This window comes from Chanos chanos, chromosome 7 (genome assembly GCF_902362185.1).
Source record: "Chanos chanos chromosome 7, fChaCha1.1, whole genome shotgun sequence".
Classification (NCBI taxonomy): domain Eukaryota; kingdom Metazoa; phylum Chordata; class Actinopteri; order Gonorynchiformes; family Chanidae; genus Chanos; species Chanos chanos.
In genome coordinates this window covers 30271884-30288949 of record NC_044501.1, presented here as the reverse complement: position 1 = coordinate 30288949, position 17066 = coordinate 30271884, and the positions used below count along the sequence as shown (strand labels likewise).

The 17066-nt window shown below is 40.9% G+C and overlaps 1 protein-coding gene across 1 annotated transcript in view; it reads left to right on the top strand.

Moving 5' to 3' along the window:
* The first annotated feature begins 5158 nt into the window (after positions 1 to 5158).
* Positions 5159 to 17066, top strand: part of myom1b (myomesin 1b) — a 28397-nt gene continuing 16489 nt past the window's right edge. The window contains exons 1-9 of the mRNA XM_030780042.1: positions 5159 to 5301; positions 9630 to 9764; positions 10172 to 10346; positions 11534 to 11691; positions 12421 to 12513; positions 13333 to 13421; positions 13921 to 13965; positions 16145 to 16303; positions 16827 to 16988. Coding sequence (XP_030635902.1) covers positions 5159 to 5301; positions 9630 to 9764; positions 10172 to 10346; positions 11534 to 11691; positions 12421 to 12513; positions 13333 to 13421; positions 13921 to 13965; positions 16145 to 16303; positions 16827 to 16988 — 1159 coding nt within the window. The remainder of the gene's footprint in view (positions 5302 to 9629; positions 9765 to 10171; positions 10347 to 11533; positions 11692 to 12420; positions 12514 to 13332; positions 13422 to 13920; positions 13966 to 16144; positions 16304 to 16826; positions 16989 to 17066) is intronic.

The following is a 17066-nucleotide window of genomic DNA, read 5'->3' as shown; positions in this document are numbered from 1 at the left end:
TGATAATGGCAGAGGCTTTGTAGAGGAAGTTCAGACCAATGCAACCATTCAAAAATAGGGGGAGACCGTGATGGAAAGAAAACCACACACAGTTATACAGAAAGTGACTTGACCGAGTTTATCATAAACACATAAAATAGTACTTTAAATAGTATATACTCAAACATGCATATTTTTACTCTCTAAAAATCCCTGACAGTACAATAACACATCAACTGTATTACCTTCTTTTGTGTCCTTTTAGTTCGCTCCAAAGCAGCCCTCTCCTAACTGCTTGCATACGTACACATTCTTGACATGGCCATATACGGATACAATTGCTTACGTTTCCTCATTGAGACAGAGGCGCGTCATATTATTCAATTAGGCATTCATTAAAGTGAGTTTAACAGGGGTGGCGGTTATTTAAAATTGCGGCAATCTTATGATGAATAATTGTCTGCAGAAGTTTCCGCATACTTTTGATTATGTATAATCTATATATCATATATGTAGACTGGCGGTCTTGGTGGGTGAGATAAAAATGGGATTTTGTATAGTTATTTTACCGTTATTATTATTATTATTATTATTATTATTATTATTATTATTATTATTGTAATTATTATTATTATTATTATTAATAATAATAATAATAATAATAATAATAAAACAATTACAGTATCCTAAAATGAAAATGCTGCTTGTTTCATTCACCCATACTAGATCTTCATAAAGACAGCTGTCCATTGATTGGCCGCCTGGTTTTAGTTTCAAAGAAAACAAAATTTATATGGTCCCTTCATGTGGAACATAGCAGACAGTTAGTACTCCCTTGACACATCAGAAGCTAAAACACTGGCCCTACGAAAGCTGGCCAACTGGTGGAAACAATGAGTCATAAGCTAAATCAAAGCATGTCCATTATCATTGAGAATTCAGTGCAACTACCTGTGAGGGTCACCTTACCCTTCTCAGTCCACCTATCTGCAGCACATTAGTATGATTCATATGGTGTCATCCAGAACATTCTCTTTATTTATTACTGATTATTATTAGTTCTTTATCTGTATGACATTCTTTAAAGACTTTTGCTCTTGTTCAATATTTCCTTTTAAAATCATATTTGGATTTGGTAGAGCATATTTTGCAGTTGAAACTGGGTCACTGTATTTCCAGCCCATGTGATGTATCATCACCAGTACATGGACATTCACTTGGGAATATGAATTCATATTCTCAGAGAGCCGAAAACAAACACACAGACACACACGACCACGCAGAAATACACACACACACACACACACACACACACACACACACACAAGCACACACTGCTGGTTTCCATTTTGCAGGATGATTAATGCACATACAGCCGGGCAGAAGGTGTGGAAGCTTAACACCCCGAGGGGGAAGCTACAGTGATGTGGGCTAAACTAAGTCTTACTGACCCGAGAGATACCAACTGTGGTGAATAATGTGAACCATCCCTGTGTTTGTTACACATATTCATTCCATATGTTACGACTTATTTCTAATGCATATCAAATATTACAGCCTTATAATAAAGTTAGTTTGAGGCTTTTAAACACATTCCAAAATTGTTTGTTTCTGGCTGTGTCAATTTGAGAGGGAAACAACGAAAACCTTTTTGAAGCAGTTGTTTCTCTGGAAACACACAATACATTCAAATATTGTATAACTTCAACAAAGAACTCTGTCAGTAGTTTCAAGCAGACAAAAAGATCAACTAGAGAAACCTCCTGTTGTAACTGGGTTACTACACTTAGATTATCACATGTAGAATGTATAATGATCTTAAATTTCAGCCAGATGGTGTGCATATACAATTGTTGAGCTACCAGCTGATTTATTGTTCAAAGCATTTGCTATCTGCCAATCTTGATTATTTTATAAATTACTTATTTTTAATTATTGATCTTGAATTTATGTCAAAAGAAAGACAAGGATCAGCATCTACGGTAATCTGCAGACCTGACACTTTTGGTCAATGCCATGGTCATTCCTTGCTATCGGTCACATTTCAGGTAGAACTGTTGATATTCTTAATGAGGATGTCGAGAATCAAAAGGGCAAGAGAGTAAATTGTGAAAGCCCATGTTCACAATTCACAATTCATTGCTGGCCCATCCCAGTGGATACATGTCATAGTCAAGTCTTATTACCCCCCAAAAGAAAGAAAGAAAGAAAGAAAGAAAGATAGATAGATAGATAGATAGATAGATAGATAGATAGATAGATAGATAGATAGATAGATAGATAGATCTTCAAAAAGAGAGGGTCATTATACTGTGGTACTTAATTGCACTAAACTGACACTAGAGGGGGTGCTTATGTTGCAAATATACAGTAGTATGGTCTGTTGAGCTTACCTCATAAATATTTATAGACATTCTCCATTCACAGTTACAACATTACTGCCATTCATGACACCAAGTTGCGGTCTGCTCTCCCCTGTTCTCATGGGGGCCAGTCTGACACACACGGTAGGCGCTGTGGTCTGTTTCACCTTAAATAAAGTCATTTAAAGTACGTAACTACATGCTGAGAGAGTAGGGGAAGCTCAGCAAGACAGGAGAAATTTTGCTTCCCATTCAGAGGCACTAGAAGGTTTGGTCTATTCAGAAACGCAGTCTTGCTGTACAATGACACAGTGTGGTTTACTGGTCCCACAGTAGTACAATAAAGGTGGTTTGTGGTCAGAGAAAGGTTACAGTCAGTGGAACCTCTGAGGGTTAGAAACACAGTTCTTTGAATTACTGGGGAAAGACATAAAATATGTGTGCGTGCGCACACGCACACACACACACACACACAAACACACACACACACACACACACAAATGCACACTTAGTTGTTTATGAGGAAAAGGAGAGGCAGTCATCCTGGGTTAAAAACAATGAGTTCTTAACTTAGTAAACAGTATAAAAGGTTGTGCTACACACACACTCTCTCTCTCTCTCTCTCTCTCTCTCTCTCTCTCTCAGTGCTTGTGTGCAAAGTGTGTGTGTGAGTGTTTGTGTGTGTGTGCATACACAGGCAAACACACACAAAGCTGAAGTCATTAGCCTCTTCTGTTAACACATTCTTGGCTGCTTCCTGGTGACACTTTCTGAGAAAAATATCAGTCCAATGGGCAGACTGACAAACAGTTAGCCAGTAAATTCAGGCTTATGTCAATGACTCTCCATTAATCCTGCGGCATTTTGCGACGAGGGGAATTTAGACCCGCCTCTTTGATGTTTACCTAGACCTACTGTAACAGATAGATCTTACCATAGATTCACTATCAGTCATATATTTATATATATTCATATTTTCATCCCTGTCCCAAGCTCCAAAAGATCAATGAGAGCTGGGAAATGACCATTTGACAGAAAAGGTTAAACGATCTATCAGATGCTGTGAGAAATCAGTGATTAGACTGGATTTATTACTTTGTCTTTGGAGTGACATGGCAGTCTTTCAAATGGAAGAGTCTCTGTGTACGTCCTGTGTTGTGAGGGTGGCTTTATTAAGAGGATCACGTGGCCTTGTCTCGTGAAGGACTAAACACCAAACCAAAGCCACACTGCCATGAGAGGGAAGAACAATAAAATGATGTGTACAGGTGAAAACACACACACACAAACACACACACACACAGGACTACAGTTTTATGTGGTATGTGTTGTATGTGGCAGAGGTAACAATAGAATGGCTATTGTTAGTTTCCAGCACAGCTGAGGCCTGGGCTTAGAGATATCATGGAGAGAGAGAGAGAGCGAGAGAGAGAGCGAGAGAGAGCGAGAGAGAGAGAGAGAGAGAGAGAGAGAGAGTGTTTCAGGGGGCCTGGGGGGCGATACATCTTAGAGATTTCACCAATGGCGCCACACATTCAATTAGAGACATCGCCACCTTACACGTGACCACCGATGCCTTATTTACATAGGCCTATATATTAATACAGATAAATCAATCGAAAACTATAAACTATGCTGTAGTTAAGTTTAAGGCCAATAAGAAGTCTCATAAGTGTTGGGTGATCCGGGGGTAGCTGAGTATACCTACCGGTAGACGTGAGAGCAAAGCGCTCCGTGCTGCACCTCCGGTCTATATTTAACGGCCTCCACTAGCCATAAAAGGTCGTGAGTGGGGCTTCGACATTCCGTCCCGGGCCAATATTATTTTTGTTGTGTAGACTCCAGCCCTGTCCACTGCGCTGCATCCACTCGGGGCTTTGCTTGGATTTGGAACTTTGTTGGTCATCCCCAAGACTTGGAGCTCCGTCTTCCTGGCTTTCTGTTGGCAGGGGTCTGATTAAGGTGAGCGTCTCTGTGACACAGATTTATCGTCTTTTTTTTAATCAAACAAGGTGTTAACCAAATTAAATTAGGCAGTCATTTTAAAATACCTTTCTTGCAAAGGTTTTGCTGTATATGATTTGTACATGACTGTGATGCGCATGAATCGATTTGACGTGCATGCGCCTGTTTTTTTGTTTTTGTTTTTGTTTTTTTTTTAACGATTTTGCTGTGCTTGAGATTCTTCGTACAAATTTGGAATTCATGATTCACAGGCTTTTAAATTAAGAAATCAGCAGATTACCGGACTACCAGGACAGCCTTAAACTTGATTAAAGAGTTACAAAATAATTGACATAATCCAGTAAATACAGATAGCATTTTCATTTCAGCGTTTTCATTGAGGAGAGTCTTATTTACTTTAGTCTATACTTAAAACGTAGTAAGCGGTAGGCTATTACGATAGAATTTAAGCGGTGTCTTTTCCATTGAGGAGATGAATACAAATTAACCCCCTCAGTTTCAACAGCACTAATATCCAGATTTAACATTTTCCTTCTTTAACTGATGACATTCTTGCGGATTAATTAATTTTTTATTCTCAACAGGATAATCAGATAGAAGTCTTATCGCGTGACTAAAATCAATGAATGAAAGTTTTTTTAGACATGAAATAAAACTTGGATTAAATACATCTAATAGTTATAATACTTGGATAATTTTATGAATGACATTTAAAATGATTAGTAGCTAACTGGTTATGTGAGCGTATATCTGAGGAAAAATGTGAAATTTGTCATGGACTTGTCCTAACCCCAGAGTGAGGGACATACAGTACAAGTTGCAAGTTGCTTTCCTGAGCCTAGGAGCACACGATGTCGAGTTCGATACCGTTCTACCAGAAACAACACCGTCACTATGACCGCGGATACCGTAGCCGGGAGACAAAGTCTGCCATCAGCCAATACAAGCAGACCTCCAGCAGTTACTCCGCCCACAGCAGCAGCAGCAGCAAGGGGTAAGATGGTGTGGCCAGTGAGAGGGACCAAAACCACCCATCCCAACTTCTGAAGCTCCCTGAACCCTAACTCTCCCTTCCCTCCAGTTCAGGACACCCCTGCATAACTCCCATTTTCAAAAACTTGCTTCCATATTACCGTGCTCATCTCCCCTTTCACAAAATTTCAACACTGGAGCCTGCTCTCTTATCACTCACCCCCAGCCAAATCAGCTAAATCTTCCCCCCTCCTCTAACCCACTTAACTCTGCTCCGATCCATGCTGTACCTTTAGTCTAAAAATCTGTAACAAGTCTGTGAATCCTGCATGCTCAGAGAATTCCCAGAGTGCCTCTGGTTATTAGTGTGCTTTCAGGTGACGCTGATCTGTGTGTGTTTGCGTGCCATTTTTGCCCATTCCTGCCTATCAGAAATCTGTTTAAAAAGCTCAGTAGTTGTACAGGTTTGGGTGTGGTTTAATCTAGGTTATTACAGTGTTAGCTCTGCAGCAGGCTTTCTGGATACACTGATTACACATTTTCAGTTCAGTTGTAAACATGGTCCAAATCTAACTGCAACCAATTTTCATTGAATTCTTGTTGTGCTGGTGTGAAGACAAAGTTGTAGTGCATGTTCTATTGTTGTTTATCCATTGTTAAGATGTATTTTAGTCACACTTATCTATAGTTTAGCTTGGATTTAAATGGATGGCAGAGCGTCTGGTTCTCTCTTTACTGTCTTTGATCATGTGGCCCTTGGTTTGACTGCACCTCTCTGCTGATTGGCTTATTCCTGTGGAGTGCAAAGTTATATAACGGACAGTGATGGTATGGAATGCATAGACTGTAACGCTACCCCAGAGAATGTTCATCAGGTCACCGGGAATTTTAATGATGTCAGAAGTTTTAAGAGTCTGGCTTAAAGATGGCCCACAGCTTTATTAGGTACATTTTTTATCTTTTCTCATTTCCTAATGTTACTTTATGAGACAGTGATTTCAACATACCATAAATTCTCGTCTAAGTGTGTACAATCCCAGCCATTCCTCAAGCACGCGACCAACTAAAGATGAATTCCCACAGATGCATACGCACATCAGGCCCACAGTGATTTACTGTTGAGCTGTACATTTCTGTATTTATAGACGTGACACTCCTGAAGGAAGATCTTCTCTTATGTTTCTGTAGATGTGGCCACGTTACCGAGCTTGTTTATTAAAGGGTTAATGCATTTGCATGCTTAAAGGTTTCGGGTTCGTTTTCGTTGCGGTTTCTGGGAAAGGGTCCTTGGTTAGGTTGTGTTTGGGGTGGCGTAAATGCTTTAGCGACCCCAGTGAAACGTGATTTTTTCCCTCTCGTCTATCCTCGGCTGAACTGGACAGTTCCAATAAACACCAAGGGTGCTGAAACCATTAGAACAGAAGCAGGCCCCCAGGTATATTATTTATAAACCCTATGTATGTGAGTGTGTTGGAACGTATGTCTTACATATAGCTAATTATATGTCCTCGCTCACATGGGACCTCTGGCTCGACTGGCTGGGAACTCTTACGGCTGAAAAAAGAGAAGTCTTACATTACTTATGGAGGACACGGGGACCACAGCCTTTGGGAACATCCACTCTCTGTCTGTTATTAATATGCATTCTGGGCTTTGTGTGTGTTTGTATGTGTGTTTCAGCATTAAATGTATTCAGTGCGCCTTTGTAACTTTTGTGTGTTTACTCTGGTAGGGCCTACTGCAGGTACACCTTAGGTGAAAGGAACTGAATCTTTGATGAGTTTCATCAGACGGACCAAAGGAATGAGTTCCTTTTGACATTGTGATCAAAGGAAATGCTGCTTGGAAGCTTTAAAGCCTTTAAAGTCAGAGTTATTTGATCTCATTTTTTTTTCTCATCTAATCAGGTATATTTTCAGTCTAAAGACTGCTCGCTTTTCTTTGATCTCAGTTTTGTCCTCTATGGGGCTGGGCCTCCTCATGCTATTGTGGTCTTTATGTGGTTTTGGTGGTTTCAGTTCTGCTCTGTCCCTGATGGTCTCAGATCGCTTTCTTTTTTTTGTGGTTCAAGACACTCTTTGTTCTTCTGATTGCTCAAGGTCCGGTCTGGTTTTCAAAGTTTTTGATCTCTTCTACCCTTGGTTTTAGATTTCTCAATGAGGTTTGATGGATCGTAGTCTGTCCTGTGCTTGGTATGTTTTTATTTCCGTGCCATGTGTAATATGTATTGTGTGTCGCCCAGTGGCTAACTGGTCCCTTCAGTGACTCCACTGGAATGTGGGTGGAAACTTATCCATCTGGTAACACTATCTTTGCAGCTACTGGTCTATGCATCTGTCAATCAACATGTTTACTCATAATCAGCTGTGCAGTGCTCCGTTGATACCCATCAAGTACATTGTTCTGTTTACACCTGGCTGCTAATATAAAGTCAAAACACACAGAGCATCCTATCTGGCTAAGATGCTAAATGATTAACATTAGCAGTATTAGAATTTTAGAAGATATGCTCGTTTTTATTGTGGCTTTTAGTAGGTTGTTAATACATGTTTGTACAACCATGACAGGTGTGAAGTACATTCATTTATATGCATGTACTGTGAAACACTAACCAAATATTCAGGCCCAATGAGTTTAGAAAATGTTTTCATGTTGAACCTACATACTGTAGCTTGACACTGGCTTGAAGTCAAAGTTTACTAGAGCATGAGAAAGGTCAAAGAGCGTCTGCTTACAGCCACCCAACTTGCTCACCCAGAACTTTCTTAGCTGTCCCATGGCAGGAAAGCCAAGGTCATTAAGGGCTGTGTACATGCCCTGCAGCTAACATAGTTCAACAAGGTTCTAATATACGGACATTACTGGCAGACATTCGCAGAACACTGATGGTTTCACATATGTAAATACTGGGTTAATGCTGAGGGTGTTTTGAAGTGTGTCTTGATGATTAGTAAGTAGCCCCTTATATATAAGTGTTGCTTTGACAGTCGATTGTTCAGCTTGTGGCAGAATGATATGAGAAGCTCACTGATTGGTTGGATTATTTAAAAGGAATGACAGTGATTGGTTGGTTGGCATGAAATTGTTTGCCAAGTTGTTTATCCCATGGGTATAATGAAATGAAAATTTGGACCGTCTTTCTTTTTCCCACCCGCGTCGACAGCAGCTGGTGGCGCTGACTTTGTCGAGCACAAAAATAAACAGGCTCATCATTCAAATGGGAGCGTTTACCGAGTTATGAGCTCTGTTTTGAAGAGCTGGTGTTGAGAGAGGCACTATGCAGAATCCAGACTGCCTGGAGTGGTTCTGTGAACACTTATCCAGGGAGAGAGACTTGTTGAGATTCAGGCTCTGGGAGACAGATTGAGATCGACAGAAAGCGATGGTGACAGTGACCAGAAACTTTCAAACCTCGAAAACACAGACACGCACGAACACACACACAGACACACACAAACCCAGACAGACACACACTCACACGCAGACACACACAAACCCAGACAGACACACACACACACACACACACACACACACACACACACACACACACACAAATGAAATGAGGCCACTCTCAACCTCTCCCCCGCGACTGCTCTAGTCATGCCTAGCCACATCACACGTGCGATAAGTTCTTAGAGTAAATTCATATTCTAAATTTAAATGAGTGCAGAGTTGTTTCATTTCTTTATTATTTATCTGTTTAAATAGTGAATTACTCAGCTTGTGTAGATTCAGTTCACTACCTCTCTATTACACTTCCAAAAGCTTCTGTTTTCCCTTATTCTCCTCTTCTCTTCCTCCTCTGTTCTCTCGTTCTCTGCTCTCCTGTTCTCCGTGCGGTTTATTTAAAGACAGAGAAATATCAGAGTACCACGGCTATAGGCCAGGGTCACTGAGTACCCTGTGTGATATCTTAGGGGTGTGTGTGTGTGTGTGTGCGCGCGTGTGTGTCTGTGTGGATGTAGCTGCAGCATCTTTTCCGTATTTTATGAGTTTGTATCTGGACAGCAGTCTTGCGGAAGTCTGGCTGAGTTCTGGGCAAAGTCAGTCGTCATATTTCACTGAATAAGAATCAGGCTGTTGTTTTGGAGAAGTGTAATGGTTATGTGAATTGTGAATTGTGTGTGGTGTAGAAAGTGAGGCTTCTGGAAAGACATTTTCTGACATGTACATTTGTCACAGAGGACATTAACCTCCCTCTTTGCCACACTCGTCTAATGTCCCTTAACTCCCTCATTTTCCATCCTTCCCTCAACACACCTTCACCTGCTCTTTCCTAAATGTGTGTGGATATTTATTTGCGGGTGTGTGTGTGTGTGTGTCTGTGTGTGTGTCTGTGTGCCGCCGTAGTGTTAGAGCTGCTTCATTCACGGCTTTGGATGAGGGTAAACTGAGCCCTGTGCCTAAACGAGCCAAGCCCACATACCTGGCCATGGACAAAGAGAATCAAATCATCGGCTATGTGGTGCCCATCTTCAGGGGCAGGTATGACAGCAATCAGGACAAGCTAGCCTAAATGACCCCGGGTTTTGGTTTGATGGTGAAATGTAGGAATCAGTAAAGACTTCTGTGTTTGTGTGTGTGTGTGTGTGTGTGTGTGTGAGAGAGAGACAGACAGACAGGCAAACAGACAGACAGAGGAGGAGAGGTGTGGGAAGAAAGAAAGAGAGTAACAGATGAATGAAAGACAGTAAGAAAGAGAAAAACATGGGGCGAGAGTTGGAAAGAAGAGAGGGGGATTTCTTACAGCATACTTTTGTGAATGGCTAACCTTTAATACGTAATAAGGTATTTCAGCATTTTCTCCATGAGTGGAGGCAGACATTGTTTTTCCTGTGTTTTGATTTTTAAAACACTTCATGCCACCTCCACCTCCCACCCTGGTATTTCAGTGAGGAGTATGCGAGTGGGCTGTCAAACACGGAAGAGGCGCGTGTTAAGGAGAGCGCGGGGTATCTGGCCCGCAGGGATCTGTTCTCCAGCAACGTGGAGATGGAACGCATGGAACACAAGTCCCGCAGAACCGTCATGAGAGAGTCAGCAGAACGCATCTCTCTCAGCAAGAGGGTCAGTCTAGATCTGATTTTAAGTTATTATGGAAAATATAATATTACTACAATGTCTGAAAATGGTGGTTTCAAATAATGCTTTTGGGTGAACACCTCCAGGTCTTTCCAAAACCTTCCAGAACTTTCTGCTAGAGCACAGAATTTCTTTTTTGGTGTTCTTAAATTGTTGAGTTTGCCCATAGCATGACCGCTTCAAGGACTGGATCTGGTTAGACATTTCAATACAGCAAATACTTGAGATCTTGATACCCAGGAGGTGAATTAGGAACTTGCCATGAAGAAAATATGATGTATTGGGCAATTTTACAACGGTAAAAAAAAAAACCCTTTTAAAACAACTTTGTCTATGTTACATCAGAAAAGAAAAGGATGAAGCTAGGAAACATTCGGATACTGAGAACAATTGGATTCACTATGAAAACAAAGGAAAATAGAGAAAAGGGTCACTTAAGCCAGATCATTACAGTTCAGTCCAGGCCATATGGTTTTTACCAGAGTTTTGCTGCACTACTTCTGGTTTTTCTTGTTGTATCTCCTTTGCCCTCTGGGTATAGAGTTATACGTCCTGTCCTGTGGTCATTGAACTCGAGGAATACCCATAAAATGTCTTGAGAGAGAGCGAAACTTTAGCATAATCCCTATTTAGCTCCTACCACCTTGTGCCAACAAGCTTGCCACCAAAGTGCCAGGCTCCGCCTACCGCTCCTGTTTCATAAGGCACGACTACAGTGTTTTAATACTTGTGGGCTGTGTGTAAATGTGTGTGTGTGTGTGTGTGTGCGCGCGCAAGAGAGAGAGTGCTGTCGTCGGCTGTGTATATGGTAATACCCAAGAGTCTGAAGGAGGTTCTGGTTTCTGTGGTCTTGTAGGACTGAGAAAACCTTGAGACTCAAACACACTGTTAATACTCACTCTATTTAGACTGCTAATGAGATTTAGAAGGAGCTGGACAGATACCAGATATGAATGCTTATAAATGCTTTATGAAGATTGTTTTTTTTTTTTTGAAAATCTGAAACTGCATTTTGCATTATGAATGCGTATTGGGGTGTTTCAGTTGTGATATTGTGATGGTGTTTCAAATGTGCTATTAGCATGTTATATCGCTTATATGAAGCATTGTGAGCCGTTAATGAGCGGTCTGTGAGCTCGTTATGAAGACTGTCTGTGACCGCGTGTCCTCAGATCCATGAGAACGAGGAGTATCATAAGCGTCTGAACCAGGACAGCCTGATGCACCCCCCCGAGTTTGTGATTAAGCCACGCTCACACACTGTGTGGGAGAAACAGTGTGTGAGACTACACTGTACAGTCACAGGATGGCCTGAACCACGTGTCGTCTGGTAAGTTACAGCGCCACACGCGCATACGTACACACACACACCATTTCACTTGTAGGTCACGGTATATCTGGATGTGAACTTATTGTATTATGAGGGAATGTAAATGTGGCCCAGAAATATATTTATATATTCTGAAGGATTTTGTTCTGATTTATTTAAGGAGATGTTAGGTGTCTATCATTACTGCCGCAAGTGAGACATAATGGCAGATGTCGTTGTAATCTATATCTGACTGTTTGGCTAATGTAAAACTGCCCCTAGTGGCTCTTTGTAGTATAGCATTTTACCACAGTGGCAGCATTGAAATATTTCTGGGTAAATTTGAACATAGTTTCAAATTTCAAGTTTATTTAGAGCCCAATATCACTGTTTACAGTCTCAAAGGGATTTACATGCCCTCAACAAACAAAAAAACAGGACGGCACCCCCTGACTTAATCCTCATGGCGGACAAGAAAAAACTCCCCAAAAACCTTGGTGTAACAGGAATAACATAGTCATATATGAAATTATGTGTTCATTTTGTGATGTGTTTTCTGCTAAGTCTTTGTCCCATTCTTTCTCTCTCTGATCTCTTTTTGGTTGGAAAACACTACATTTCCCTGTTTCCATAAATCTCTGCTTCTGACGTTTTCTGTCATCTATCTAGGCCTCTGTGGTCATTTTCTGCATCTGTTTTTACTGCTCTCTTTTCCTTTCTTCCTCTCCCGTTCTCATTTATCTTTGTCAGGTATAAGAACAATGTTAGCATTGACCCAATGTCAAGCCCAGGGAAGTACAAGTTGGCCAGTAGCTATAATGTTCACTCCCTGGAGATCAATCGGTAAGGAAAATAAGCACACACACACACACACACACACACACACGTGTCACACTCTTTGGTGGCCCGCCCCCCTACACACATCCTAATTGCTGTTTAATTTTAAGCAAGGCCCTTGCACTATCTACCAAAGCTAAATTTGAGCTCACCACAGCAATGTTTGGCTCCCCACGCTGAAACTAGAGCCAGTCTCTCTCAGTTTGTCTCTTGATAACAAAAGAGGTTGTCTAAAAAAAGCCCAAAGACAAGACACGGGCATTCTCTCTCTCTCTCTCTCTCTCTCTCTCTCTCGCTCTCTCTCTTTATCTGTCTGTCTCTCTCACACACATATACATACAGCATAAAAATATCTCTGACAGAAGGGTAAAATTTAGGGTTTTGATAACATAATTTAATAAACTTTCTCTCTCACACATACATAGCAAAAAAAAAAAAAAACACACACATTCACACACACACAGTATCTATAGTTTTAACACAGGTACCTTTGATTTAAAAATTTACATCATGTGGTTACAAACTCTAAGATGAGATAAGTAGGAGAAAACCTATGTGACTTTATGGTGTGGTAGAGCAGAGTTCAGTGGAGGATTACTGTAACATGGAAGCTCTTTGCACCTGACACATATGACATCACTGCTCTCGGAATCTATTTATACCCGAGCATTCTAACCACGGAACTTTCAAACTCTCCAAAGCACAGATAGTTCCCAATGATTTACTATATGACTGTGTGTACTGTACTTGTGTGTGTGTGTGTGTGTGTGTGTTAGTTAATGGACACGTGAAACGGTGCAGTCACATGTTCTTCTCTAATTCCAGGTGTGACTTTGATGACACGGCCCAGTATCGAGTGTCAGCTATGAACAGCAAGGGAGAGCTGTCCGCTTTCGCCTCCGTTGTCGTCAAGAGTATGTTTCAAAAGCACTCCCCAAAGTCTCCTAAAAGTTTCTTTAAATCTCCCAAACCTTCCAAGCTGTTCCCCAAATGTGCCTTACATTCTCCAAAAGACTCTCTGAAGTCTTCCAGAATTTTCTCTGGAAAACTCCTTAACTTTAATGAGTCCCTAAAGTTCAGAGGTGACCTCTTAACCAAGACATAGTACAGTCTGTTTCCAACTGAGGCCCAAAGCTCTTATCGTGTGTCTGAGTTCAGAGAATTTGCTCAGCTGTATAGTACTCAGAGCAATCTTGTGAGATTCTAATGAATTTAAACTTTCACCACATTGCAGTCACACAGTCATGCCAATAAACTTTAGCAGTAGGGTCACAGCAAACAAAATTATGTTCTGAGAAAGTTCTAGAGTTTTGTTTTTCTTTTCCACACCCCAGCTCTGTCCTGCATTTCTGATGCCAAATATCAAACATTGATTTATTGATTCATTTAAATTTTTTGTATTTTTGTATCAAGGATTTAAAGGTGAAATTGATGAGTATCTCCCATCTCCCACACCACGTAAGTCTCTGATTGTTTAAGTTCTTCTCTCCATCAAATTTCCTTGTTCTCTGTGCATATATATTTCCTTGTTCTCTCATGTATAAATGTACCTGTTACCTGTGTTCATTTTACCTGTGGAGAGGAGAGAGGTTTTAGGCTATTGTTTCTAATGCTAGCTAGCTAACGATCATTCTGTTTTCCATTCGCTGGGTACAGACAAGAGCTACGGTGCTGAAGGTAACTGAGCCTAACAGCTCAGCTTGGTAAAGGTTGACGTAATGTTTGCGTAAGGTTTGCGTAAGGTTTGGGTGGACTTTGGTGTTTCCACTACATGTATTCACGTCTATGTGCATGATCACCATCATCGTCTTGTGCTGAATGTCTCTGTCTGTGCCGAACCTCTTCTTTATTTGAGGGAGACTGTCTTTTCACGTGGGTTTTTTGGGTAAAGAAAAAGACACTGAGTAAATGAATGTTGCTACTAATGTGATGTATTCGGTGTTAAATTCAGTACAGCAAAATATTATAGCTAATTTTCTTTTCTTTTCTTTTAAGTAGCATTTCTGCATATTGGTTACAGTACTATGCTGAGATCACAATTTGGTATTTTCTGTTGACAGACATTGTCAGTGCCGCGCTAATCAAAGATATATATTAATATAATAATGAGATAAGTGTTGCAAGCATTAAGATCAACCAATATGAGTCTCTCCTCATTAATACATTGTGTAATGTATTGATAATTGGCAATGAGAAACCATCTTTCCATGCAATGGTAAATATGTTTCGAAAACTGTGTTATGAAATGAGTCTAATTAGACAATTTGGGTCTAATTGTCTAATTTCAGTGAGTTTTTCTGTGATGCGATACTTGATTGTACACTGAAAGGTTTTTTGTTGTTGTTGTATATCTTTTATGGTGGTGTGTTTACTGGTGGTGTGTTTACCAACAGCAGGGGTGCACAACTTTTTTTGTCCATAATAAGGGCTAATTTCACCTCCAACAAATCATCCACAAAATTTCCACATCCATCTATACCTTATAAAAGGCATTTATTTTATAGAGTTACTCCGATCTGTTTGTTATGCAGAATTAAATAGAAACAAAATGTCTTGGTTAGTAACAGTCACTGCAGCACTTCTCTGACACCAGCTGGTTAATATCAGACTTTAACAAGGTAATCCCAGCTCTGAGCTGTGCCTGCAGATTATAATATGCTAATCTACAACTCCATTAAGGAAAGTGTTTTCTTCACAATGCATTTGCAAAGAGATTATGCTAGAACATTGTGCTAGTCCAGGACCTGATAAAACTCTTAAAGTGACATCCTGCTTTGCTTACCTCCCCCACATGCCGACATTTGATTTTATTTTGAAAAGTTCTTGGATGTCTACTTTGGACTAAATTTCTTATGCCTAAAATCAACCAGGATTATATTTTCTACATTGAAGTATTGGAAGACATGATTGAAGTACCCAAAAACAACCACTAGGTGGCAGTGTATCACATTTAAGTAATTTCTCCAATTGAATTAGACCAGGCTGGTGTGTTTATGTTCCGTTACGTTACATTTACATTTATCCATTTAGCAGATCCTTTTATACAAATACACTTCCAAGACAGGCAGAAAACAAACCAAGCTTATAGCCATGAAGGAGCTGACTGTTACAGAAGTGCCACTGCTTAAGTTCAGTATTTCAAAGTGGTTTTATTTTAACACATACGCGTGCGGGCCGGACAGACAGTGTTGCCGGGTCACTGGTTGTGCACCCCTCCCCTCAGTGTTAGTGTATGTCTGTGCACAATCATCTTCACTGTTTCAGTCTGTGGTGAAGTGTTCACAAGTCTTTGCACACGCAGTTATCCAGCTGCTGCTTACTTTCACAATGGTATTTTAAAACGCTCCTCGCGTCTTTTGGATGTTTTATGATTCCTGTGTTTTTTTCTGTGAAACGTCATCAGTGTTCTTCTGACCCACAGGCGTGTCTTTACGTTGTGTGTGTGTGTGTGTGTGTGTGAACACGTTTGTTTTTGGTCTTGCGCACCTCCCTGCATGAGGTGAACTTACTCTCCAATCAGTGACGTGATCGGATCTGATTGATTAGCTGGTCAAAACCTGTGATTGGTGACTTTATCGTGTTGTGGGCGGGAGTGTGGGATCGCAGGTTGTTGACACCTGTGTGTGTGTGTCTGCAGACCCCTGTTTGGAGTATGGGGTGACGTTTGAGACCCACATCGTGGACACGTTTGACGTTTCCTTTGGCCGGGAGGGGGAGACTCTGAGTCTGGGATGTACCGTCATCATTTCCCCATCACTGCATCGCTTCCAACCTGAAATCGAGTGGTTCAGAGATGGTGAGATGTGTGTGTGTGTGTGTGTGTGTGTGTGTGTGTGTCTGTCCATCTGTCTGTCTGTCTGATTATGCAGCAAAACAAATCTCTCTGCTGACAGGTAACACATACAAGGAAACAAGATCCATCTTTCTCTCGCTCCCTCTCTCACACACGCACACACACACACACACACACACACACACACACACACACACACACACACACACACAGACACATCCATATATACACAAACACTGATGGTTATTTATTACTATGTGTGAACAGGTGCAGTTTTTCATTTAGTACATTTAGTAATTTATCGATGCAGCACATACCACCAACACTTCTCAGTTAATATATTTACACGCATAGTGTATCTTAGTTTTATAATTTGTTTTTAATGGAGTTAAACAAGTTCTTGTAATAAGATATCATTTAGGCTGTGCATCTATATCTATACAGTGCATCATGGGAATACTCTCTCTCTCTCTCTCTATCTATCTATCCATCTATCTATCTATCTGTCTGTCTCTTTCTGTGATAGATAAACTGTTGGTGCCATCTAAGTGGGCTCAGATGCACTGGAGTGGAGACAGAGCCACTCTCACACTGACACACCTCAACAAGGAGGATGAGGGCCTGTACACACTCCGTGTCACAACCAAGTCTGGCTATGAGACCTACTCCGCTTACGTCTTTGTCCGAGGTCAGAGACTGGTGAAGGAAACAGCAAAGATAGCTACAGTTGGGATCGTATGGAAAATGTGTGTGTGTGCTTGTGTGC